Source organism: Bos mutus, chromosome 2, assembly GCF_027580195.1.
Source record: "Bos mutus isolate GX-2022 chromosome 2, NWIPB_WYAK_1.1, whole genome shotgun sequence".
Classification (NCBI taxonomy): Eukaryota; Metazoa; Chordata; class Mammalia; order Artiodactyla; family Bovidae; genus Bos; species Bos mutus.
Window position 1 is genome coordinate 29,961,686 of NC_091618.1, and position 27,175 is coordinate 29,988,860.

At 53.2% G+C, this 27,175-nt stretch overlaps 1 protein-coding gene across 12 annotated transcripts in view; it reads left to right on the plus strand.

Moving 5' to 3' along the window:
• TNS1 (tensin 1) overlaps positions 1-27,175 on the plus strand; it is a 216,245-nt gene that overhangs the window by 182,263 nt on the left and 6,807 nt on the right. For 5 of the 12 annotated variants that reach the window (XM_070386865.1, XM_070386859.1, XM_070386878.1 and 2 more), the window contains 12 exons: positions 2,901-2,993; positions 4,201-4,239; positions 11,902-12,100; positions 15,431-16,497; positions 19,279-19,365; positions 20,427-20,558; positions 20,988-21,080; positions 22,012-22,089; positions 24,108-24,179; positions 24,433-24,601; positions 25,310-25,378; positions 25,880-25,912. In XM_070386865.1, the coding sequence (XP_070242966.1) occupies positions 2,901-2,993; positions 4,201-4,239; positions 11,902-12,100; positions 15,431-16,497; positions 19,279-19,365; positions 20,427-20,558; positions 20,988-21,080; positions 22,012-22,089; positions 24,108-24,179; positions 24,433-24,601; positions 25,310-25,378; positions 25,880-25,912 (2,131 nt within the window). Of the gene's footprint in view, positions 1-2,900; positions 2,994-3,782; positions 3,807-4,200; positions 4,240-11,901; positions 12,101-15,430; positions 16,498-19,278; positions 19,366-20,426; positions 20,559-20,987; positions 21,081-22,011; positions 22,090-24,107; positions 24,180-24,432; positions 24,602-25,309; positions 25,379-25,879; positions 25,913-27,175 lie in introns of all 12 variants that reach the window. The other 7 variants (XM_070386851.1, XM_014476360.2, XM_070386883.1 and 4 more) reach the window with 3 other exon arrangements.

Here is a 27,175-nt window from a genome sequence, read left to right on the forward strand (position 1 = left end):
AATATCCAGAGTATTATCATTTCTATAGGTAAGTAGAAATAAAACGATTAATGAGAATATTATCCTACAATCTTTTTAAGAAATCTAAAAAGAAGTTAGTGAAATTCATTCTAATAATAGGTATGATTTAGGGAGTTTCTTGGTGGTCCAGTGTTTAGGACTCTGTGATTTCACTACCGAGGGCCTGGGTTCAATCCCTGATCCGGGAACTAAGATTCCCAGAAGCCTCACAGTGCGGCCAAAAATTTTTTTTTTGCTGTTATTTAACCCTAAGGATCTAAAGTATGATTTCAACATGTAATCAACATAAAGACATATTTTTCATTCTTGTTTCCTACAAGTCTGAAATCCACTGTGTGTTTTTACACTCATATGGCACCTCAGTTCAGACTGGACACATAGCAGATGCACCATAGCCCCGTGTGGCTCCTGACTACCGTACTGGACAGTGAAAGCCCAGGGCAGTCTGTTCAAGACAGCTCTCTAGCCTTATAAAAGGCTTCAGACTCCTGGAATCTCTCTCCCTGGTCTTAACTCCCCAACCTGCATGTGTATGCATGCTCAGTCGTGTCTGACTCTTTGTGACTCCCTGGACTGTTGCCTGCCACGCTCCTGTGTCCATGGGATTCTCTAGGCAAGAATACTGGATTGGGTTGCCATTTCCTCCTCTGGGGGGTCTTCCCGACCCAGGAATCGAAGCTGCATCTCCTGCCTTGGCAGGTGGATTCTTTCACCACTGAGCCATCTGGGAAGCTCCCTGCCCCACCACCTTCACTCTTGCTCCAATTTCCTGTGGGTCCAAACAGCCAGGATTCTGGCCATCACCCTGTCTGGGATGAAGCCATCTGGGCTGGGCTAGAGTTGGTTCTACTACATGTTTCTGTTCCCATTCTTCCCTCCCTCCCCTGGGTCAGCCCCGGGTGCCTGGGGAGGAGAGAATAAGTTAGAGGTTTCCTCCATGCACAGGGTTGGGAGAGAAAACAGAGGCGGAGAAATGCAAGGAATTCTTCTCTGGGGAAGCCAAGCCTTGCCTGGCTTCAGGGCCACCCACATGTCTGCCTCAGCAGAAGGGCTGGATGCCTGGGCACTGAGGGCAGGAGTGATGAGAGAGCTGGAGGTGCTGAGGGAAGCCCAGAGAAACCTCCCACTGCCTCTGTCCCCTCGTCCCCTTCATCCCGTTCACCTGCACCTCTGCTGCACCCACTAGGCAGCCTTATGGGCCCAGAGTCTTCCTGGTCATTCCACGGACAGTGGTCTCTGAGGCTGGGCTCATTCTTCCATAATGAGTTACATTCAAAATCATTTGTCTGACAAACATTGCTAAGTGCTGATAAGCGTCTATTGTAAGATGTGTGTGTGTTTGTGTGTGTAAAGAGGGAAAGAGGAACACACACAAGCATGGAGGCCTAGACCTACCCCCTGCCTGGATGTGTGTGTTTCTACACACTCGTCCCCTCTGCTGTATCATCTGCTGGGCATCTCAGGGCCGAGTGAGGGTAGAGTGTAGGGCGGGCCGACCATCTGGACTCCTGTGATGCCTCTCTGTTCCCAGGGACGCCTGTGGATACCCCAGCGTGTGCACAAATGTGTATGTGTGCGCCTAGTCGCTCAGTCATGTCCGACTCTTTGTGACCCCATGGACTGTAGCCCACCAAGCTCTTCTGTTCGTGGGGATTCTCCAGGCAAGAATACTGGAGTGGGTTGCCGTGTCCTCCTCCAGGGGATCACAAATAAGCTATTTAAATTGCTTTCATTGGAAGATTATATTTTGGGAGTTTAGTTTCCTGTAGGTCTCACTGCCTTTTTGGGAAAGGAAGGAGATGCCAGGGAGGGTCCTGGAGTTGCTGTGTGGGTCCTGGGCACCCGAGGGCCACGGCTCATCTGTTGAGGCCACTGGGGTGGGGTAGGCAGCCTTAGGCTTTTGGTGGCCCTCTATGACCGCCTGTCCTCCACAGCTGTGGGCTCGTCAGGGTCCTGACAGCTGCAACAGGAGACACGGAGCTCATTTCTTTACTTCTCCTCAGAGGTGGGTTAGGAGACGTGGCAGCTGCCACTGAGAAATCTTATGACTGGGCAGAGCAACAACCTTCAGCTCAGCTTGGAGTCCAGCCACGTCCTTGGCTGATGGGAGAAAGCCTGACTGCTCTTTCTGACCTTGTGTGTTATGTGACACTTCCAACCCAGACAGGTGGCTTAGGAGGTGACCTGGGTTTGTGCAGAGTGGTCATGGTCTTGCCCACGTATTTTAGAGATGGGGCTTTTCCCTCTTCTAGAACACTGTGGTTTGTGGGAAGTAAGAGAGCTCCCAGCTGAGAAATTCTCTCTTCCTGGAGCTTGCAAAAGGCCTGCTCGGCTGGAGGTCAAAGACCTGTGGCTAAAGACTGGCCTGGGGTCTCAGGGTTGGTTCTGCTGGTGATCTCTTCTCCTCCTGTCCTTTACAGGTTGTACCATCTTGATACTGCACTTTCTTTAAGTCCATCTCTCTGTGTGTGTGTGTGTATGTGTTTGGGGGTAGGGTAGGGAATGTGAGAGGAGAGGTTAGAGAGTGATACAGAGCAAGTCAGAGGGTGCCCAAGAAACTAGTGTGTGTGTTATAACTACGCAGTGTGGAGGGACCATATGGAAGAAACTCAAGGTCTAGGGATAGAAATGACTTTCTGGAGGGTGAGGGGCAAGGCTGTTTCCTGACTCCTTTTACCCTTCATCCTGTAGAGAAACACAGGAGACAGGAGTGGGGAGTGGAGCCGCTCCGGCACCACCAGGGTGGGGCTGGTTCCTCTGCTCTGCTTCCTGCTGCCCCCCCAACCCCGCTCCCCCACATGCCGTCACTCAGGAGGGGTCCTCTCCCCACACCTCCACCCGCACTCACTCCCAGCTCTCCCCTCTTATTCCCGGTGCAGTGCGTTCCCCTCCAGGTCTGGCCAAGACACCCTTGTCTGCTCTGGGCCTGAAGCCCCACAACCCAGCCGACATCCTGCTGCATCCCACTGGTGGTGAGTGACTCTGGCAGGAAGGGAAGCGGCTGGGGAGGCCAGAGGGCGGGGTGGGGAGCTGGAGGACACCTGTGGTCCTGGGCAGGGCCCAGGCCTGGTGGGTTCTCGGGATTCTTCTGGAAACAAGGTGGCAGCCTGGCTCTGTGTCCATGCTGAGGTCAGGCCTGGGTGGGTCTCTCTGTTCAGGGGTTGAGGGGGATGGAGACTTCCCGCCCTTGCCTTGTGGAGTCAGCACCACTCCCAGCATCCTCTGACGTCAGGGATTGGAGGCATGCCCTGTTTCCCTGGAGGTGGTTAACTTTCTGCCGGAAGCCTGGCTCCCATGCCTCAGAGTCCAGGTGCTTGTGCGCGCGTGTGCACACACACACACATGCAGATATGCACACACACAGAGACATGCACGCACACACATACACACACATGCAGACACGCACACACACAGAGGCATGCATGTACACACACAGAGACATGCACAACCAGACATGCATGTGCATACACATGCAGACATGCACACACACAGAGACATGCACACACACAGAGACATGCACACATACACAGATGCAGACATGCATGCACACATACTCACACACACATGCAGACATGCACGCACACACTCCAGGTTCATACCTTGTCACATTCCCCAGCTCCTCTTCTTATTGGGAAAGGGAAAGCAGAGACCCTGGGCCCTTAGTGACCGTTTCCAACAGGCTGGGCCCGGAAACTTGCTCTCTAGACTCTGGTGTGGGCTGGACTGGGGCTCTGGGGACCAACTTTGCTTCTTTTCTTTAGTCCCCAGAAGACTGATCCAGCCAGGTAGGTGGGCAGTGGCATGACAGGTGTGAGCCACGTAGACACACGGCCGGGCACAGCCTCCCACTCAGGACGTGTCTGCATGGCCAGGGACACGGAGTCACCGGGTGGGGGGCTGCCTGTCACCAGGCCAGCACACTCCTGCTTGAGACATGGGGGCTGTAACAGGGACATGGGCCTCTGCTCCCGAAAGCGAGGCCCTGTCTTACCTGTGCGCCCTGGAGGGCCTGCCTCTGCCTCGGCCTCACCCCTTTTCTCAACAAAGTCTCTGTCTCTCAGGAAATAATCCCTGTTAATCCATCTCTCTCTCTCCTTTTTGCTCTTCCTCTCCCCTCCGTCCCCTGCCTCTCTTTCCTGCCTCTCCTTCCTCCTCACCTCTCTTCCCATCTTCCCTCAGAGGAGGATGAGAGGAAGGTGCTGACAGAGCTTTCTGAAGGTAAGTGTGGCTTTGCTGTGTGACTGCTTCCTGCTCTCCGTGTCCAGGAATGGCCGTTCACTCCATTGGTTCTGCCTGGCTTGGGGGGGCTGTGGGTAGTGCTCTTCTCTGATCAGGTCTCATGTGACCCGGCGCATAGGCCACGCCCCCCTGATCCCCACCCCCTGATGGGTGATCAGGGGGGTGATGAGCTGTCACTCTGGTGACAGCTACCATTCTGGATACTGACTGAGGTGCCCATAGCCCCAGGGCACGGGTCCAGGCGTGGCCAAGGGTCCAGGCACGAGTGCGGTGCCGCCTTGCTGACAAAATGCTCCTCCCCGGGAGGCGTTCCCGCCCACCTGCCTGGGGTGCAGCAGCCCCTTCAGATGTTGGGGGCTCCTATCCTGTTTCCTGGGTGTGGCCCCACATGTACAGCTCAGAGCACAATTTCTCAGCCTCAGCACTACCGATACTTGGGCCGCACAGTTCTTAGTTGTGGGGACTGTGCTGAGCCGTGCAGGGTGTTTAGCTCCGTCCCTGGTCTCTACCTACTGTTACACATGTGGGTAGCACTCACCGTCATGACAATCAAAATGTTTGCAACATGACAAATGACCCCAGGGGGGATGATTGCTCCTGGTTCAGAGCCACTGTCTTGGAACCATAAGCTGCCTTCTGGAAGCCCTTGCCTGGTTTCCTATCAGCACAGATAGTAGGATGTCTGTCTTTCTAGGATCTTGGATGTACTGGGGGGGATTTTGAAAAAGCTATGGATTTCGGCGCCCCTCCCCTCAGCCCCCCTGCCACACACAGATGCCTTGGGACATCCATGCACAGTTGTGACAGTATCTGGTTAGCATGTCTGTGTCCTGGCTTAACCCCTGATTTAAATGAACTCAGCCTTGCACATGGAGAAGCAGAGAGGGGATGTAATCTGGATGAAGGCCTTTAACTAATTTATTAGAAACAGAATTCAAAGGATGACTCAGAGCAGCAGGTGAAAGGAGGGAGATGCTGGCCTGGGTGGCCTTGGCTTCCGTGTCCCCATCTCTACCCTGGTGAAGCGGGGGAAGGGGGTTGGACGAGGTGGGTGTTGAGCACCTCCCAGCTTGGATGTGTTAGATGTTCTGACTTCCCACCTGGGCCCTGGGTCCGTATGGCCTGGTTTCTTTAAAGACTCCATCCAGGTTTTTTTTGACGCGTCTTGGCTTGTGGGATCTTAGTTCCCAGACCAGGGATTGAACCCAGGTCCTCAGCATTGAGAGTGCAGAGTCCTAACCACTGGACCACTAAGGAATTCCTTCTTCCTGATTCTTAAGCCCATTTCCCACTTCCTTTGCACTCACTACCTTGATTTTCTATCCCCAAAGTGGGCATGGGTTGTACCCCTCTTAATCTGTCATCACCCATGTAAGATGGCTGGAGTTTTCCATAAAACATTGCCCACTGCTAGCCAGCCAGAGTACTGGCAACAATGCCAGACTGCCTGGGGGTACAGAACAAGGCAGCCCCCCAGAACAGATCCCAGAATGGGATGAACTACAGTGGGCTCTCACCCCTGGCCAGCCTCACACCCAGGGGAGGACCTTCCCCAGGCTGGGGGTGGGCAGCTGGTTCTCGCCAGGAGCCTAGAATCAGCTGGGGCCCAGAGCCAGTGTTCGTGTGCTGTGTTCCAGGAGCCCACCCACCTAGGAGGCTCTCAGCTGTCCTTGTGGCTGCTGACCTCTGCAGACTGGTGAGACCTATTTAGTCTCCAGTGGGAAGGTCTGAGGGTGACAGGCCCTGGCTCTGTGTTCCTCACTTGGGGATGACACTTCAACAGAATGGGACTGACACCTGGCCCTTGCTCCTGATGAGTGATGAGGCCCCGCGTACAGGCCCCGAGCCCTCTGACCCTCCTTCATCTCTCCTGGAGGCGTGGAGTCCGCAGGGAAGGTTCTTAGGGATCCACTCTACTGCAGCCATCGTTTTCAGGAATGTGGGCCTGAGGTCCGTGTTGTGAGGTGGGGATAGGCATCTGCCCAAGGTCACAGTTAAGAGGCAGCAGGGCTGGACGGGACTTACTGGTCTCCTGTTTCCTAATCAAGTGGCCACTTCAAAACCCTCCTCCCCCTCCAGGCGCCATGCCCTGGGATTCCAGCGTGGGCATCGGAATTGTTGTCTTGACCTGGAGTGGGGACACGGGCCAAGGATGTGGGTGGCTGGTTCCATTTTTCCTGACTCATGCATCACCTTCTGGGTCAGACTAAAGCATATTCTTTGCTGACCCTCTGAAGCGCTGCTTGATTGCCCTGCTGATATGTGTGAATTCAGAAAAAATGCCTATAAGGAAAAATAACCAGTAGGCTTATTCAGGGGGGAAAAAAGACTTTAGGGAAGTGCTCTGTTCAAGGTGCCATGCTAAATGCTTTACATCTATTTGTTCTGTTCTTCATTGATTCAATAATATTTTGTGTGCCTACTATGTGCCAGGCACTCTGGGGATATAATGATAAGCAGTACTGTGGTTCCTAATCTCATGGAACAAATGCATGACCGGTGACATAATTAAATTATCACCAAGAATTCTTGAGATAAGTGCTCCAAAGTGAAGAGATACAGTTTTTATGAGACCCTGGCAGAAGAGGGTGAGTGACATTAACTCAGTGACACTGGGATGGGAGAAGAGCTTTCCAGGTAGAAGTAAAGGGCACTTGCAAAGGCCCTGGGGTGGGAGGAATAGCAGTTTTTCCCCCCATGAATTGCAAGGTCAGTGAAGTGAGAGTAGGGAGGAGCTGGATGCTGGAGCAAGGGGCAGTGTGGTACAGAGCGAGGGTCAGCAGGCAGGGATGCGACCTTGTGGGTCATTGTCACAATCATCTTACGTAAATAATCACAGAAGCGCTGAGAGGAAGGTGGTAGGAGCCCCAGTTTGCTGATGAGGAGATGACGTGTAAGGATGTCAAATGACTTGTCCAGGCCCAGACAGCTGATCAAGGGCACAGCTGAGAGTGTATGCCGCTTTCCATTGATTGCACGGGGTATGACCTCTAAACATGAACAGTGTCTTTACTGGGTGTGGGTACAGGGTACCCTTCTCCATGCACAGCTAAGAGTGTATGCCGCTTTCCATGGATTGCACGGGGTATGACCTCTAAGCATGAACAGTGTCTTTACTGGGTGTGGGTACAGGGTACCCTTCTCCATGAAAGAAGCAGAGGAAGAAAGCCCATAGCAGTTAAGGTATGAGGTCAAGATCAAGGATCTTCCAGTGGGGAAACAGGGAAAGAAATGGCTGAACCTTCTTTCCTAGAGGAATGGGAACAAGGAACATTCGGCTGAGGTTCTGTCTGTTCCGATGATTAGATGGGTGCATTTGGCGCAAAGGAAGACGGCAGATTAGAAATGGCCCCTCTGGGGATCCCTCCTGCTCTGAAATCCTCGGTGACAGTTGCACTGTGCCCTCTGGGTATTTTAAGAGGGTGCTGTGCAACACAGATTTATGGAGCACCTACTCTGTGCAGGTCCTGTGCTAGGCACTGAGGACATAAAGATGAGTGAGATAGGCTGGTCAGGATGATATTTCAGCACAAGGTAGAAATGCTGAGCTGGGGGAGGAACAGGGCATGATGGGAACTCAGAGGAGGGCCGTGTGGCCCAGTCTCAGAGTTTGGAATTCCAACTTTTGAGTTCCTGGTTTGGGCCTCGGAAGTTTTACTTCTTTCCTCTCTCCATCTGCGTGTCTTCATTTCACTTGGAGCAGGCAGGCCATTTCTTTCCAGGAAAAGACCTTTTCTGCCAGGCAGAGAATGCACTTGAGGGTGTGGGTCAGGAGCTGACAGTGCCCCCAGCCTGGTGGGGCCAAGTCACTTAGCCTCTAGTCCAGCTGCTCTCAGCCTCCAACAGCCTCTTGGAATGGGTTTGGGCTCCTGGAATGTTCTGCATGAAGCACCCTCCTGGCCCCACATCTCCTGCCCTTCCGAGTCCCCGTTGCCTCTGGGTCTAGTTGCTCCAGGATTGGCGGAGAGGAGAAAACTGCAGGAGAGAGTGTGCAAAACAGTAGGAGAGGGGGTAGAGGGAGGCAGACACCAGCAGGCAGCTGTGGGGCCCTGGTAAACTGGCGCTGGAGCTAGCAAGAAGGAACTAGGAGGGACTTTCTCGTCTCCTGTCACTTGATCCAGGCTGGGCAGGTGGGTGTTCTCATTCCTATTTTACAGACGAGAGAACAGAGTCCCAGAAAGGTTCAGCAGCCTGTCCCTGGTCACCCTTCCAGTAAGTGAAAGACAGGGAGCTCACACGTTGTATGTTGTACTAAGGTGGGGAGGAGAGGAAAATGGGAAGAGATAGGGAAAGGGGGTATTTTCAATACGGAATCTGAGTCTGAAAACTTGGGGGAAATGGACTATTTTGTCCTTCAAGGTTGGTTTTGAACAGTTATGAAGTTGGACTCAGAATCAAGTATCTTCCCAAACGGTCCCTCCTGCTCTGGGCTCATGAGGAACAGAGATTGAGGGAGTCTCTATCCTGATTTGGTCCTGGGAGGTCAGGAAAGGGCAGCCAACCAAGAAAGAGGATGGAGAGTAAAGTGACGGCAGGGCCAGGAGGGCTGGGTCTCAAATCCACAGGCTGGGAGCCCCTGAGCAGAGCCCCCAGGCTAGTTGGCCACCCAAACTCACAGAGCTGTTAACTGCAAACGTGGTGGGAACCGCTGTGGGTACTTCTCCCTGGATGAGTGGTCCTGTCTTCAAGTTCAGAGGCTGAGTCCTCTGAGAGCTCCTTTGTAAGCTGCTCTGTAGCTGAGGATCTGATGGGTGTGAGGATGGGGCTCCTGAGGCTGATGCTTTATGAATGTGGCTATCCTAAAGCCGTCTCAGGTTTTCTGATATCTCCAACTTTCTAACATACTGTCCCTTCAATGTTCTGTGCAAACTACACTCAGGCTCCTGACACTACGTTTGGGTCAAAAGCAGTTAGTGGGGACATGGCCTTGACTCCTGGTAAACAGGGCAGACGGGAGTCAGTGTCTGTGGTCCCAGGCCTGGCTCCGTCCTGACTCTGGGACGGGGTGGTGTGGGTGGCCTTACTTAGATTTTACCGATGGTAGAAGTGGTCTGTGTATTTGTTTTTTTTTTTAATAGGATGGGGTGCTGATCCAATAACGTGAGCTGCTTACCCACTGTATGGGTCAGGTCTTGGCAGAAAACAGCTCATTCCAATGGGGCAACTGAAGAGGGTTTAATGGACTATTTAGATGGTCTGGGCAAACCAACAAGGGATGGTGAAGCACCTCCTCCAGTGCTCCTGAGCAGGAGGCGGGAGCCATCCTCACTCCAGGCCTGAAGAAACCAGGAGGAGCTGGAGGAGAGGGCCCGCCCCTGGAGCTGGTATCTTGGGTGGAGGATGCGGCCCTGGAACTTTAACCCTCTCTCCCCACCCACCTCCATCTTCTGTTAGTCCTGCCTACCCTCCAGCTGCCAAAGGCCAGGGCCCTCTGGAGCCCTGAGCCTGGGAGTCCGGGGGATGCTGTGAATAAAAGCTGGCCTGCAGGGACACAGAGCAGGCTGGGGGATGAATCCGGAGGACACGGCGGGTGGAGAGGGCCACAGACTTCAGGGCTCGCCCTCGGGCATTTTAGCTTGAATTTTTGGGGTCAGCAAGAATTCCAGGGAAGGAGAGAAACGAATGTGTGCCTCTTAGGTCTTAGTCACCGTGTACCTCTGTGGTGGGGGGAGCTAGGGGGCAGAGGGTAAAGGTCATGCGTCTACTAGTTTGTGAGGCAGACACTCACTGAGGAGTCATGTGTGCCAGGCGCTGTGAGTACAGATCAGCGAGGAGCCTGGGGCAGCCAGGGGGCAGATGGATCCTCTTGCCACCTCTGGGTGGGAGAGAAGGGTGCTGGGCGCTGTGGACACCAGCATGAAGCCGGGAGCCTGGAGGCGTCCAGGTGGAATTTTCAGAGAGTGACCCCGGGAGGTGAGGGATGGGCCGTAAGGTAGGCTCTGGCCTTGGGTCTCAGCTGCCATTTCTGTGGGTGTGAGTTCCTTTCTGAGGGTCCCTTTCTGTCAGTTCGAGTTGCCCCAGGGTGTGGAGCCGGCCCCCCAAGGCTAAAGACACACTGAAATTCTCGATCCCCCTGATTTTCAGCTGGCGGGATGTGCAGGGCCCAAGAGCAGGCTCTGGGCCAGACCACGGGGTTCTTAGGCCAGTTCTGTCACCTGCTACTGTGTGGCCCAGACAGGATACTTACATTCTCCAAATTCTACTTTCCTCATGTAGTTGTTTGCTATTTCTGCTGTTATTGACAGTCTGTGGAGCTGGCTCTTCTCTGGCTGATGGGCTGGAGCTCTGAGTAGCAGCAGCCAGCTCGGAGTGTCCCATGAGGCTTGGTGGCCCCTCTCTCAGCCACCCAGACCCAGCACCGGGAGTCGGGAGATGGTAGCTATGGCCGCTGTGTGTTCTGGGGCGAATCGCTCCACCTCTCTGGGCTGGGGAGACATGTTACATCAGGGACCAGTAAACTATGGCCAAATCCTGTTTTTGGAAAGTTTGATCGTAACACAGCCATGCTCATTGCTGTACTGTAGCTGCTCTCGTGATAACAACAGTAGAATTGAGTAGCTGTGAGAGAGACTGGCCCCCTCCCTGCACCCCAGGGCTGCACGGACTCTGCTGTTCCTCCAGTTCTCAGGCTGGTTTCAGCGGTTGCCCTAATTGTGGTGGGCATAGTGTTGGTGTGTGCTCAGGTCACGTCCCTCCTGGGACGTCCTCGGGAACGGTGCCAGGTTCGGAGGTGGCAGGAACACCATCTGTCCCTGGAGAAGCCGAGAGTGTCCTGCTTCTTCTTCCTGTTTGATGGTGAGTTAGTTTGCAGTGGTGGGGTAGAGGGGCTTGCGGAGGGGCTTCCAGAGGCCGAGATGGAGGGCAGTTGGGGGCAGCACGGCAGTGGGGCGGGTGGCACAGGAAACCTGGATCTGGTTGTGCCTCCAGCCCCTTCAGTCTCCTGGCCTCGGCGCCTTCACCTGCACAGTGACCTCTCTGGCACTTGCCGCCCTCTCCCCCATCCAGCCTTCCTCTCGGGCCATTCTGAACACCAAGCGGGATAATGATGTCAGTCTCGGGAGGCATGCTAAGTGTGTCAGGCAAGGTGGATGGGTGTGTCTTGGCACGCAGGGCTGGGTGTGACTCACCCGCACAAGCCTGTTGCTAGGCCAGCAAGCCTGTTTCTGGACTCTGGGTGTGGGGTGGAGTGAGCATCCCGAGACGCAAGGCTGGGCTGGAGCTTGGGGTCCACGGAGAGCCCAGACCCCAGCAGTGCCTGGGGAGCCAAGAAGGGCCTGGGGACCTGCGTAGCAGGGTTGGGGAAGAAAAGCTCAGCTAGAGGGGCCACCAGTGAAGGAGAGTGTCCCAGCTCTAGGAAGGAGGACTCTGTGATGGCTGTATTCTGGGGTCCCTTTCTGGGAAGCTTCTCAGAACAAGGCTCTAGTTAAAGGTTCTTTGGGGGCTCTCATGACTTGTCCATGATGCTGGAAAAAGGATGGACCTGGGCAGGCAGGAGCCCTAGAGACGTGCCCCTTGTCTGCTTGGCTGTCCTTTTGGGATTTCCCTCACAGGCTCTGGGGAGGCTGGTTCCCACAGGTTGGGTGGGGTCCACATTGCACCCCCTGGATCCATGCTCAGTCCTTGTCCCCTCGCCCCTTCCAGAGCCCCGGAGCTACGTGGAGTCGGTGGTACGAACGGCGGTGGCTGGGCCCCGGACTCAGGAACCTGAGCCCAAGAGCTTTAGCGCCCCAGCTGCGCAGGCGTATGGCCATGAGACACCCCTGAGGATTGGGACCCTGGGAGGCTCCTTTGTCTCCCCTAGCCCCCTCTCCACCAGCAGCCCCATCCTCAGTGCTGACAGGTAAGTGGGGAGGAGAATCCAGGCCCGGGGCAGCATGGATGAGGCCTCCTGGATCTGATTAGGGCATGGACGGGCAGAAGTCACATCCAGGGTGCCATCTCATTGGGGTGCATGGCAAGAGCACCCCTTGAGTGCCAACTCCCCGGGGAGAGTATGAAGATGAACCAGGCACAGTTCTTCCCTCAGATGTATTACTTTTGTTTTTATTTATTTATTGGCTGCACCATGCGGCATGTGGGAGCCTTACTTCCCCAGAGATCACATCTGTGCCCCCTGCAGTGGAAGTGTGGAGTTGTGACCACTGGACCGCCAAGGAAGCCTCCTTTCCCCAAATTTAAAATCGAACAAGTATAGTTACTATGTTGTGAGTGCTTCCCATTTGCCAGGCGTTTTGCTAAGTGCTTTCTATTTAAACTTCACAGCTATCCTACGAGGTAAGTAGTAGTAGTAGTCCCACTTCTCAGAAGAGGAAACTGAGGCAGAGAGAGATTAAAGTAGTTTATTCAAGGTCCTACAGCTAAACAGTAGCAGAAATAGGATTTGGACCAAAGGTGTCTGGCTCCAGAGTCCACATCTCTATCCTACCCCCCATCCCCCCATCACAGAGCAGCAGTTAGAGGTGCTCAAAGCAGAGGTGTAAGCAAAGAGCTCTGAGCAAGAGGCCGTTATTTCTGGCTTAGTCTGCAGAGAGGGTCTCTGGGGGCTGGAAGTCCGGGAAGTATTTGTGCTAAGGCCAGAGGATGAGCAGGGGTTGAAAGGTGAAGGGGAGGGAGAGGGCCTTCACAGCACAGCAAGGACAGGACTTGGGTGTGGAGGTATTGGGCGTGGGGTCTGGGGGTCAGGTCACTGTGGGGTTAGAGGAGGGATGTCTTGGTGGATGGGCGGCTGACATTTTATGGAGTCAGACAGAGAGGACCCCAGAAAGGGAGGCTCCTGTGTTTGGGGTGCAGTGAGAAGCTGTTCGACTGGCGGGGTGGGGCATAGGCTTTATAATGGGAAGACAGGAAGATGACATAGGAGAGGGACTCTGAGATGAGCCCAGGTAGGGCACAGGGTGCCAGGTGGGGAGGAGGCCTGCACCAGCCAGAATTCCACCCCCCAGTAGGGGCGTCTTCCCCAACCATCCCTTCCTACGTCCACTCCCCTTCTCAGACTGGGTCCCCACAAGTCCAGAAACTATCCAGCCGTGTGCTCCCCGACCCAGGTTGGGGCGGGAGGTTCGGGTGAGCAGAGGCAATTTTCTTCTGGACTCTAAGAATCTGAAACTTCAAACCAAGCACACACCCCGAGTCCACCTGGCCCCCTCCCCAGCCTCTTAAGGGCTCCACTTGGGGAAAGGTCTGCCTCTGGGCAGGAGCTACATTCTTCTTTTAAAGGAGAGGAGAGTTTCCTCACCTCTCGCCCCCCTTGCTGATATCCAAGAAGTCCTGACATTAGGGAGTTTTCACTTTTTCTCACTCAAATTCCTCCCACAGTAAGATTCAGGAAGCCTCCAGGATTAATCACCCAAAACGCCATTTCCGTGTCCCCATCTCCTCCCTCCCCCCATTTTCTCAGAATCCAGGTTATTCTGTACCGAAGTGGTGTTTCATTCTGGCCTCTTCTGGGATGTGTGGTAGACTTTGTCCTGGCCTGGCCCTAACCTTCTCCCTGCCCTTGGCTCTTGCCTGGCCCTCCCACCTCACATCACCCTGGGGACCTGAGCTTAACTGAGCCAACCCAGGGTGGGGCCTGCCAGCCTCCAAACTCCTTCTAGTCTGCGGCTGCAGGCTTTGGTGCATCAGCTTATGTCAGGACCCTTCCACCCTGCTGCCCCACTGTCAGCCCCCACCCAAGGGCTCCTTGTGCGAGCCTGCCTGCTGCCTCCCTGCACCAAATGTTTGTGCACGGTCCCTGAGAACCTTTGTCTCTGCTGCCATGTCACTGAGGAAGTTTGGGTCTGGAAGGAATCAGAGCCATCTAACCCACCTGCCTCATTTTCTGTGTTGTTGTTCAGTTGCTAAGTCATGTCTGATTCTTTGTGACCCCATGGACTGGAGCACGCCAGGCTTCCCAGTCCTTCACCATCCCCCAGAGTTAGCTCAAATTCCTGTCTATGGAATCAGTGATGTCATCCAACCATCTTATCCTTTGTCACCCACTTCTCCTCCTGCCCTCAATCTTTCCCAGCATCAGGGTCTTTTCCAATGAGTTAGCTCTTTGCATCAGGTGGCCAAAGTATTGGCGCTTCAGCTTCATCATCAGTCTTTCCAATGAATATTCAGGGTTGATTTCCTTTAGGATTGACTGGTTTGATCTCCTTGCAGTCCAAGGGACTCTCAAGAGTCTTCTCCAGCACCACAGTTTGAAAATATCAATTGAGAAAACTTTAAAAAACAGAATCCAGGTTTCCCAAACTTACAGGCCATTTCCTGTACTCCTGTATGGACTTGTACTTAATTTCAGAGGAAAACCTTTGTGGCCATTCTCCCAGGTACAGTGCCCTCTGAACTGAATTTCATCAGTCTTAGAATTGAGAGTGACTTCTGAGCTCATCTAATCTAACCTCCCAGTGGAGGAAGTTTCCTCCACAGCATTCAGATTAAGAGGCTGGTCAGCCTCTGCTTAAACGCTCCTAATGATGGGAGTCTCAATGCCATGTAATGCACCCTGCTCCATTAGTGACCAGATCCAATGACTAGAAAGCAGATCCTATAATGAGCTGAAATCTCCTGCTATGAGACTTCTTCATCTTTGTTTTTTTTTTTTGAGCTACCCAGGAATGGATGCTCAGTTACACTCTCAGCGTGTAAATGTCAACTCACCTGGGGAAAGTGAGTCAGGGGAAGATGCTTCCAGGAGGACCAGGGCCCAAGTGGTTTAACTCCCTTTCCAGTGTTCAGTTTCTATGGTGCTGGAAGGGGCAACAGGACAGCCTCCTTCAGTTTTGATAGCAGAGATCTTGCTCTGACTTGTGGTTGAGCAGTCAGTGTGATGCTTGAGGGTACGAGGGCTTTGGAATCCGGCACTGCTGAGTTGAGATCCTGGTCTTTTGTGAGCTGTGTGGCTGTGAGCCTATTGCTTAACCTCTCTGAGTCTGAGTTTCATCTTCTGACATCTTGAATGTAGGGTGACGTTCAAAAGCCTTGACTTTTCTGTTCATGTGAGAGGAGCTAAGGACAGGGAAGCCTGGCATGCTGCAGTCCATGCGGTCACAAACAGTCAGATATGACTGAATGACTGGACAACAAAGTGGTTGAAGGGAGGGCTGAAGCTTCACTGAAAGCCTGTCCTTCATTAAATGCCACCTGCTGACATCCGACCTGCCCATGTCTCTCTCTCTCTCTCTAGCACTTCAGTGGGGAGTTTCCCATCCGGGGAGAGCAGCGACCAGGGCGCACGAACACCTACCCAGCCTCTGCTGGATTCTGGCTTCCGCTCCGGTAGCCTGGGCCAGCCAAGTCCTTTGGCTCAGAGAAACTACCAGAGCTCTTCTCCTCTCCCAACTGCAGGCAGCAGCTACAGCAGCCCCGACTACTCACTGCAGCAGTTCAGCTCCCCAGAAGGCCAGGCCCGGTCTCAGTTCAGTGTGGCCGGTGTCCACACAGTGCCTGGGAGCCCCCAGGCACGGCACAGGACAGTGGGCACCAACACACCCCCGAGCCCTGGCTTTGGCCGTCGGGCTGTGAACCCCAGCCTGGCTGCCCCCAGCAGCCCCAGTTTGAGCCACCGCCAGGTGATGGGTCCACTGGGAACCGGTTTCCATGGTAACACGGGCTCCAGCCCCCAGAGCAGTGCAGCAACCACTCCGGGAAGCCCCAGTCTGGGTCGCCACCCTGGGGCCCACCAGGTTTCCAACCTCCATGGCAATGTGGTCACCGCTCCCGGGAGCCCCAGCTTGGGCCGGCACCCCGGGGCCCACCAAGGCACCCTGGCCTCCAATCTCCATAGCAATGCAGTAGCCAGCCCCGGAAGCCCCAGCCTGGGCCGTCACTTGGGAGGGTCTGGATCTGTGGTTCCCGGCAGCCCCAGCTTGGACCGGCACGTGCCCTATGGTGGCTACTCCACCCCTGAGGACCGGAGACCCACGCTGTCCCGGCAGAGCAGCGCCTCAGGCTACCAGGCTCCTTCCACGCCCTCCTTCCCTGTGTCCCCCGCCTACTACCCTGGCCTGAGCAGCCCCGCCACCTCCCCGTCGCCTGATTCGGCAGCTTTCCGACAAGGGAGCCCCACCCCGGCCTTGCCGGAGAAGCGGAGGATGTCCATGGGCGACCGAGCGGGCAGCCTCCCCAACTACGCCACTGTCAACGGGAAGGTGTCCTCCTCGCCGGTCGCCAGTGGCATGTCCAGTCCCAGCGGGGGCAGCACCGTCTCCTTCTCCCACACTCTGCCCGACTTCTCCAAGTACTCCATGCCAGGTGCGCCTCCTTCCCCTCCACCTCTCTTGCTGGCAGATGACGCCCGCCAGTCAGGCGCTCTGTCCCCATCTCTGTTCTGACGTCTCCTTGGCAGATAGCCTTGGGTGGGTCACTGACTTCGGGTCCTCAGGTGTGTTAGTGGAGTTGGAGCTGTGCTCAGAGCAGATGTGCTGTAGTCTGGCAGCTGTGGGGGCAGGGATGTGGATGTGACGATGCCTGTGATGGCCTGCTGTTCCCATTATCATCAGCATCTTCACAGCCGCACCCCTTGCTGAACACACGCTCTGTGCCAGGCTCTGAGCCATGGTCTATCTTGTCAGTTTTCATGGCCCCCTAGCAAAGTGGGTGTCAGTACCTCCATTTTACACATGAGCAAAGTGAGGCTTGGAGAGGTTCAATCATTTGTCCAGGGTCCCACAGTTAATAAATGGTTTAGCATCCAGACCCTTATGACCCTAAAACATGTGCTCTTAAAACCTGATTGGAGCTGTCTTACTGCCTTGTCTTGATAGTTTCTGTAATTTAGTGTATCCTTGAAAATATGGCTTCCAAGCCTGGACCACCTGCCCCCCACCCCACTTTTTGCCAGCCCATAGCACTGTTCCCGCCGTTTGATCCCCACTTTGCACACATCACTAATAATAGATCTGGCAGCCAGATGAGATATGGGAAAAGGCCAAGGGTTAAGCATTTTTACTGGAGTCTCATTTCTACCAGCTCGGCTTAACAGAAGCCCACGCAGGTTTACACACTGAATTCTTCACTTATCACCAGAACTGGGCATCTTTAGCCGCCACTTAGAGGGCCTGTTATCTAAATGAAAAGGTCAAGGCTTCAGCTGATCTGCATCTTTTCAGCCAGATCTCCAATCTGACTTTGTCCAGAGTGACCCCAGAGTCCTGGGGCATTCGAGGAAGATGTAGAATGCAGCAGGCAGCCTGGGATGGGCCCAGCTGCCCAGAGTCTCCGTGTCACTCCCAGGTCCTGCCCTGAGCCTGCCAAGTGACACTGCACGACCTCGCTTCCTGCTGCCCACCAGAGACATCTGGTTCCCAGCCCCAGTTCTTGGAGGATGCAAAACTTCTAGTAGTTGGGACATTTCCTGTTTCCCACCATCTTCCTTGCTTAAAATAGCCATGGGAGTCAACACAGGAAGGCACATGGGGCTGCAGCCGCCTCTGACAGCTCATTAGACAGGCAGCAGCAGCCCTGGGGCCTGGGACTCTGGAGCAGAGAGATGCAGCTTGCAGAGCTGTGGGGCCCAGCTGCCTAGCCCAGAGGCCCTGCTCTGTGCACAGCTGCCAGGAAAAGGAGCTGACCTTCCCCCTGCTGTCCTCCAGAGACAGATCCCAGAAGCCTAACAGAATGTAAATAACAAGGTAAATTGACGGGACACACAGCCCAGCTCTCATCTCTGGTCTGTGCCCTGAACTTTTTATAGCACTGTGAGCACAGGGTCCTCTGCTTCAGCCCCTCCCTAGAGAAAGGAGAGGAAACCTACAGATCTGGAATATTCCTTTTTTCCCCTCTTCCCCCCATCCTCCTTTTTGTTTTCTTTGCTGTCAGAAAATGAAGGAAGAGGTTGGTGAGAGTCCCACATGTCCTTATTCCCAGCCAGGAAGATACGATGTAGCTGACCTGAACTGGCTGTTGTGTCTTCTTACCTGGAAACATCTAACAAAAGCCTTTTAAGGACCATCTGTGTGACTTGGGCAAGTCGCTTCCCTTCCAGGAACCTCACATTCCTCACTTGTAAAGTTAAGCAGTTGGATACGATGCTCTCTCCCCAGAACATCCTACGAAAGCATCTGTAGTCTGCAAAGGGTCTGGTGTGGGAAATGTCTACCAGAGAAGTGGGGTGCGTGACACTCGGTAGACAGCTTCTTAGTTCCAGGCCAACCCTTCCTCTGTTTATCCCAAGCAGGACAGGAGTGATCATTTTGTTCTAAATGAGATTTTCCATATGGGGAGTGAGGAGGGGCTTGGGGAAAGTGGACAGAAATGTGTTTTTTTGCTCTCATCCTCAAAGTTTTTATGATGAAGTGGAGAAATTGAGCCCATGGAGAAAGGGATTAAAAGGTGGGAGAGAAGCTTCAGGAAGGATTTAGTCTGACTGTTCTAGAGAAAGGGCAAGGTGGGCTGGAGTAGGACTGTCACTGGCTGGGGGAAGATGCTGTTCAGGCTTTTCAGCAGGAGGACAGCTGTGTGACCCACAGTGGTTGTTGGGAGATGGGGGAGGATGAGAAAGCAGCTCGAGGCCCCTTCCAGCAATGCTCTGACGAAGTCTGAGCAGATCATCTTCCTGTGTTAGTTTCCTAGGTCAGCCATGACAGAGGACCACAAACTTGGTGACTTAAGACAGCACAAGTTGATTCTGTCAGTGTAGCTGAGCTGGGAAGTCTAAAGTCAAGGTGTTGGCAGGACTGGCTCCATCTGGAGACCCTGAGGGAGACTCTGTTCCAGGCTTTTCTCTTTGCTCCTCATGGTGGGTGGCAGTCTTGGGGTCCGTTGGCTTGCAGACACGTCTCCCCAGTCTCTTCCTCCATCTTCCCATGATGCTCTCCCCTTTGTCTCCCTTCCTCTTTTTTTATTAGGACATAAGTCATATTGGATTGGGGTCCACTCTAATCTGGCATGACTGCGTCTTAACTTGGTTACATCTGCAAAGACTATTTCCAAATAAAGTTCCCTTCACAGGTCCTGGGGGTTAGGATTCTAACATATCTTTTTGGGGGGACAGAGATGGAGACTCATAACACCTCCAGTCCTCTTTTTCTTTAGACAACAGTCCTGAGACGCGGGCTAAAGTGAAGTTTGTCCAAGACACTTCCAAGTATTGGTACAAGCCTGAGATCTCCAGAGAACAGGGTGAGTGTTGGGCGATACTGAAGGTCCTGGGATCCATCCGAGGTCACACTGGCTGCTGCCCATCTTGTCTTCCCTGGGCAAGGGATATAAGCAGACTCACTCCTCTCTGCAGTAGGTGTTGGTCACAGAGAGGAACTGGCCCCAAGGTTAGACAGTAGGAGGCACCTTCCCAAGGCCAAGGGCAGGGAGCAGGAGCTGTGGTTGTAGCTAGTTCCTTAAAAGCGGCAAAGTCTTGATTTTCCAGGGCAAAATGAAAAGTCTGGCTGAGATCATATGGAACCTCCATCTGCATGCTGTGGGAGATTTCTGCACATTTTATAGAAAAACAGTTGGGGCTGTGGAGATGGAGATGAGAGGCATCAGCTCCAGTGAAAAGTCTGTGCAGATGTAGGGCAGGGTGACTTCTAGCCACGGGTCAGATCCGGGCTGCTGCTTGTTTCCATAAACAGTTTTCTTGCAACGTTGTATGCTCAGTCACTCAGTCATGTCAGACTCTTTGCAACCCTATGGACTGTAGCCTGCTAGGCTCCTTTGTCCATGGGATTTTCCAGGCCAGAATCCTGGAATGGGTTGCCATTTCCTCCTCCATGGGATCTTCCTGACCCAGGGATCGAACCAGCATCTCCTGTGTTGCAAGCGGATTCGTTACCTGCTGAGTCATTAGGGAAGCCCCATCTATCTGATTACTCACTGTCTGGGCTGCTTTTGTGCTATGATGGCAGCCATGAATAGTTGCAGCCAACACTGCATGGCCTGCAAAGCCTGAAATATTGACTGTCTGGCTCTTTACAGAAAAATTTTGCTGACTCTAGTGTAGGAGGACCCTAGGAGTGTTTACATTTTAACTTTAGGGACTCTCCTCTCATCTGAGAAAGAATGAGATTTGAGGCCTGATAAGACTTAAGTGAAGTTGTTGTTGTTCAGTCACTTTGCAACCCATGGACTGCAGCACACTAGCCTCCCTGTCCCTTACCATCTCCCAGAGTTTGCCCAAGTTCATGTCCACTGAATTGGTGAGACCAGTGCATCAGTTTCTCATTTCCTCTTCTCTCCTGATTTAGCCATCGCCCTCCTTAAGGACCAGGAGCCAGGGGCTTTCATCATCCGTGACAGCCACTCCTTCCGAGGAGCCTATGGGCTGGCCATGAAGGTGTCTTCGCCCCCTCCGACCATCATGCAGCAGAATAAAAAAGGTAAAGCTTATCCAGCGGGGCTCAGGACCAGGGGGTCCCTGCAGTCTCTTTAGATCCTGATCGGTTAGAAGGACCAGGGTTGGGGGTAGGGATGTGGGCAGGGGCGCTGGTAGGATGGGGTGTGCAGGTCTTCTAGTTCTCATGGGAGCTGGTCCCTGCTAGTCGGACTCTTCAGAAAGATGGGTCTTGAGCTTGGTGATGACCGGGGTCAGAGAACAGGGGAGCAAGATGACTGGAACCCTGTGACTGAGTTTCCTTGAGAGGCGGGCTGGCAGTGGTGATCTCTCCATCCCAGGGCTCTGGCCATATTATCGCTGTGAACCTTTCTCCATCACAGCCTCACTGGAGAAGTTGGGAAGTGGTGCTGGCAGGTGGTAGGGGGGATGCCGTGAGCAGTGACCTATCTGCATTTCTTTCTCTTTGTCCCAGGGGACATGACCCACGAGCTCGTGAGGCATTTCCTGATAGAGACTGGCCCCAGAGGAGTCAAGCTCAAGGGCTGCCCCAATGAGCCAAACTTCGGTGAGCCATCCTTGCCTCTGTCCCCACTGTCTCAGGCCTGTCCCGGCTTCCCTGCTGCAGCTTCTGTCTTGTCACCCTTGTCATAGACGCAGCAGGGAAATGCACTGTGACTCCCTTCCTCTGTACCGTGGTACCTTCACTCTGCCAAATTCCTTTCTGTTTTTGTCCTGCCCCACGGGGACCTGTTACTGTGATCAGTGGAATAACAACTATAACAAAGGCTGCCATGTGAAAGCCACGATGCGTGCTAAGTCGCTTCAGTTGTGTCCAACTCTTTGCGACCCCATGGACTGTAGCCTGTCAGGCTCTTCTCTCTATGGGATTCTCCAGGCAAGAATACTGGAGTGGGCTGCCACGCCCTCCAGGGGATCTTCCCGACCCAGGGATTGAACCTGCGTCACTTATGTCTCCTGCACTGGCAGGCGGGTTCTTTACCACTAGTGCCACCTTGGAAGCTGAAATCCACCTTAGGTACTTTATACCACTTCTGGTCTCCTGACCATCCTGTGTGGTAGGTGTCATGGTCCCATTTCACACACGAGGAAACTGAGGTTCGTCGGAGTTAGACTTACCAGGGACACACCTCTTGTAAGTTCCTGAGTGTGGATTTGATCCCACCATCCTCTGACACTTCTGCTACACTCTCCTGAGAGGGGCCCTGGCAGCGGGAGGGACGTAGGAGGGATGCTGGGTGTAGCTGTCAATAAAGGAAAGCTGACCCTTCTGATGCCCAGAGTGAGCCTTTAGAATCTTCCCCCTTGGATCTTGCTAACCAAGAGAGAGTGAAGTTTCAGCTTTGTGGGTGGGATGAGGGAGAGGTAGTAAAGAAGTAGAGGATTATGGATGGTGGGGTGGGGTGGGTGGGCTGATCCACAGTGCCTGCGACCTGCTCCCAATAACACTGCCGCTGCGGGGCTGTCTCTCTCTGCAGGATCTCTGTCTGCCCTGGTCTACCAGCACTCCATCATCCCGCTGGCCCTGCCCTGCAAGCTGGTCATTCCAAACCGAGGTAGGAACCTGAGACTCCTCGCCCTCCAAGCGCACCCTTGCGCTGGCCTCCTCTGCGTCTCAGCCCCCAGCCAGCTGCTCCAGAACGTGGGCCAGGCTTGGAGGAAACGGGTCATGCTGCCAATCTGGGGAAACTCGAAACCACTCTCTGCTTTATTTTTTCTAATAAAAAAAAGAAGAGAAAGTTCACTTAAAAGCTTAATTCCAGAAACATACATAACTGACTTGCCAGATTGTTCTGGAAACTTCTCTGGAGGTTTTAAGAATTCATCCCTGTGTCCTCAGAAGTAAGCCTCATCCCAGGGGAGGTGCTAGAAGCAGGAAACAGCCGTCGGGGGAGGACCGTGTTTGGCGGAGGAGATGGGCAGAGGAGATGGGCATCAGTGGGCAGGGCCGAGGAAGGGGGAGGGGAGGGCAGAGGTAGAACATGGGGCGTCCAGGTGTCTGAGTGGAGACGGAAACGTACACTCGAGGGATCACTTAGAGGAAGAGGTGGCTGCACTGTGTGTGGCTTGGGAAGGAAACAGGAAGCCCAAGATGTCCCTGAAGTTTCTGGTTTGCATGGCCAGGAGGGACGTGGGGCTGATGGGAGGAGCCAGCTCTCTTGACTGTGGGAAGTAAACATGGAACCCAAGAGCCTCCAGACATACAGGGCGAGAATTTGAGCGACACTGGGGCCGCCGAAGGAGACTTTTAGTTTCTCTCAGAGAGGTGCCTCATCCTCGGAGGAGGGCCGATGGACACCCCAAACTCTTCAACGACACAGGCTTCCTTCATGCAGCCCCAGGTACGTGGGGCTCCCACGAGGGGAAAGGAATATGCCTGGTCATGAACTTGAGCTCCAGGAACCAGTAACTGGGGTGTCTTCTCCCCATGCTCTCTGTCCAGTAATGGAATATTCAGAATTGTGCCTGGGATTTGCTTTCAGTCTCTCTTGGAGCTCCTGGGGTTATGTCCACACTTAAAATCTCCAATATTATTTGGCAATTTCTGTGTATTGAATCCAAATTCATTGAATTATTAATGATAATTGACTACTGTTATTAACTTAAAAGTTCAAGTATTATTTAAATAGCCCTATTAAACACATGATTTAGACACTAATTAAATTGTATTTCTAAGGAATTTACCAAAGTAACTTAACAATTATATAACTGCTATTTATTTACATCATATAAACCAGTGGTTCTCATAATATGGTCCACAGAGAAGCAGCATCAGCACCCCTGGGAGATTGTTAAAAATGTAGATATTCTCGAGCCCCAGCTAATTAGAAACTCTGGAGTGGGGCCCAGAAATGCATGTTTTAACAAACCTGTATACCAAAGTCTAGGAAATGCCGGCATAAATTGCTTGCTAAGTTGCTTCAGTTGTCTTGGACTCTTTGCAGCCCTATGGACTGTAGCCCACCAGGCTCCTCTGTGCATGGGATTCTCCAGGCAAGAATACTGGAGTGGGTTGTCATGCCCTCCTCCAGGGGATCTTCCCAACCCAGGGATTGAACTCCCATCTCTTATGCCTCCTGCATTGGCAGGCAGGTTCTTTACCACTAGCACCACCGTATTCAGTTCTTATTACTGTTGAAATTATAGTTGTGCTGCCTTATGGTTTAATGAATTAGAGTGTTTACTAGTATACACAGAGACATGTTGATGCAAAGCAACCATATTAATGGCCACTTGAAGGCTTGCTTTTTGTTAATTAGGGACTAACACCGTTGATGGAGCATCTGAAAAACCCAGTGAGTGGGTATTCTCATCTTCACCTCTGTTTTGTAGATAGCTGATAATTGCCTGACCCTGGTTCTGTGGGACCCCAGAGCTCCCAACCAGGGTACTGAATTCTTAGAGCAATTGCTGCACGTTCACACTGGACACACGTGCCGACTGGCAGGGCTGGTTTTGAGAAGCAGTATCTGTTGCGGAAGTATTTGCAGAGCTAGCCTGAGGCCTGGCCAACCCTGTGCTTCTTTCCAGCTCTGGGGTTTTAATTACCAGCTGAATTAAATTTTTGTCTCAGACCCCACAGATGAATCGAAAGATAGCTCGGGCCCTGCCAACTCAACCAGTGACCTGCTGAAGCAAGGGGCAGGTGAGTGGGCACCCCAGATGGGATCCCTGCCCAGACCTTTGCTCCCCCTGGCCCTGGACCCTCCTGCACGTGCAGGCTGGATGTCTCTCCTAGACCCAGAGGTCACCAGGCAGTCCACATTTCTGTGTGTGATGCCTTGGTCCAAGGCTGGCCTGAAATTCATCTGCTGCCTTCTCCTTGAAAAGAGGACCTGGGGATGGCCCCCACCCACTTTGGCCCCTGTGACTCCTCCTTGGGTGGGTTTTTTCCCCAGCCTGCAACGTGCTCTTCGTCAACTCTGTGGACATGGAGTCCCTCACTGGGCCACAGGCCATCTCCAAAGCCATTTCTGAGACCCTGGCTGCTGACCCCACACCAGCTGCCACCATCGTTCACTTCAAAGTTTCTGCCCAGGGAATTACACTGACTGACAACCAGAGAAAGTAAGACTCTTCTACTTGCTTCTGTGCTGGGCAACCCCACTGCCTTGTGACCCATCTATCCATACATGTATCAACCTGCTCACCAGCTGATTCATCCCTTCTGCCCATCTAACCACCCATCCATCCACTTATCCATCCACTCATTCACCCATCCATCTACCTGCCCACCCATCCATCCGCTTGCTCACCCACTCACTAATTGATCTATCCATTCCTGCATCCATTCATCCTCCATCCATCTTCCCCACCCATTTTTTCCCTTCATTCGTCTCCCCCATCTATCTATCCATCTGTTCATCCATTTATTCATCCATTCTTCCTTCCTTCTATAAACATGCCTGCATTGGCCATATAGCTATAAACACAACTGGTAAAAGTCTCTGCTTTCTGGAGCAGAGACCCTTTCTCTCATGTTTTTTTCCCCAGGTCCTTTTCTTCCTCCTCTAGGGTCTCCCCATTTCTCATTCCTCAAGGCCAGTTTCTTCCTTCTTTTCCTAGTCTCTAGCATTTGAGACACGTTTCTATGACACATCTCTCTGTCCCTGTGCATTGCTTTATGTCCCCAACGGGAGTAGCCCAGGCCATCGTGCTCATCAGGGAGAGGTTGTGTTGACCTGTGACAGCCACAGGTGGTGGCTGGCCTGCGGTGGGGGGCGGGGAAGAGCAGTCACTTCAGCGCTTACTGTTTATCTGATGTGTGTGCCACAGGCTTTTCTTCAGGCGGCACTACCCCCTCAACACCGTGACCTTCTGTGACCTGGATCCACAGGAGAGGAAGTAAGTCTCTGTGGACACCTGCCCTCCCAGACATCTCTCCAACCCTGGAAGTCTGTGTGTGTGCATCCATGTGTGTGTGTGCATGTGTGAGTGTGTGCACATGTGTGTGTATGCACTCATGTGTGTGCTGCAAGTGTAAGGGTGTGCATTCTTGGCTCAATTTGGAGATCTGCCCATGTCTGTGGGACCGTGAGTCGTGTGGCTGTGTTGGCATCTTTTAGCATTTTCCCCCACAAATTTAAAGCCCCTCCTGAGGACTCAAATGCCTGCTTTCACCCCTCTGACTTGAAGCCGCTTCCCTCTGCATGCTGGGGACAGCTCCCTGGGAAGCAGGCCACAGTGCTCGCTCCATCCCTCCACTGTGAACACCCTCCCTCTGTGTTGTCTTTAGGGACCCTGGTCCCAGGCACCTTGGCTCTGTCTTCCCCAGGGGTCTGGGCGCTGGGGCTGGGCTCTGAGGGGGAAGTGGTGGTTTACACTGTGTCCTCATTCTCTCCCTAGGTGGACAAAGACGGAGGGAGGTGCCCCTGCTAAGTAAGTGTCCTTCTTCCCCACCCGGCTGGCAGGTTGTTATGCTCCCTGGCTCAGGGGGAGGTGGGTGTGGGAGCAGGTTAAACTCCAGGACCAGGGGGCAAGCAAAAGGTGGCTCTGGAGAAAAGTTGGCCCAGGCAGCCAGGTCTGTGACCTCCTGCCTGGGGCTGAAGGCCCAGCCTCCCGCCTTGTCCCCGTCCTGCTCCCAGAACCAGACCAGCAGGGGCTGAGGAAGGGAATCGAAAACCCAGAGTTTTATTGGGAGGTGATGGCAGTGGGGCAGGGGTTGTTTAAACAATCTTTTCTTCCACAATCCTGGCTTCCTTAACTCCCATTCCTGCTTTCCTGGTGGACTAGGCCTCCTCATGGGACCACACAAGTCCGGGAGGTCTGAATTCCTTCCAGAATTCCAGGGATGGCCTTGTGGCCCTTTGGTTAATTTCCCATCCATTTCAGCATTTGTAAGTGTTTCCAGGGAACTCAGCCCTTGGAAAATTCAGACCAACCAGGAGGCTGGCTCTGCCCTTGGGTGCCTGACGTTGGCACGGTAGATGAGAGAAGTGTATAAATGGGCTAAGGTGCTGCGGCAGTTTTCAAACTGTGTTCCAAGGAGCTCTAGGTTCCTTGGGTGTAACTGGGCTGCTTGAAGGGAGGAAAAATCCTGCTGTGATTTACGGTTATTTATCAGCATGAATCAGTTTTTCTCAGTAAAACAAAACAAAGCATGGGAATAAGCTGGCTACTAAAGCTGACGTAAGGCTCACTGAGGTCTGTAATTCCACCTTGCGCTTTGTCAGGCATATCCAGACAGCCCCGTTTTTTCTGATCGATTTTATCATCGGTCCATGTTATGCTGTTGAATTGTTACATTTATAGCCATAAATACTGTTGTCACCTTTACATATCCAGACTTCATATAAGATTGGCTTTGGAGAAAGGAAACTTTCACTGTTAAAAAAAAAGAAAACTACAACCACTGCTGAATGAGGCATGTCAGGAGGGGACGGCTCACATCTGTGGTATCATGAGGCAGAGTGCTTCCAGGCAGGGAGAGACTTGGGGAAAAGTGTTAGTAGCTTGATTGTGTCCGACTCTGTGAGACCCTATGGAGTGTACCCTGCCAGCTTCCTCTGTCCATGGGATTCTCCAGCAAGAATACTGGAGTGGGTTGCCATGCCTGCCTCCAGGGGATCTTCCCAACCCAGGGACTGAACTCATGTCTCTTACATCTCCTGCCTCCTGTATTGGCAGATGGGTTATTTTACC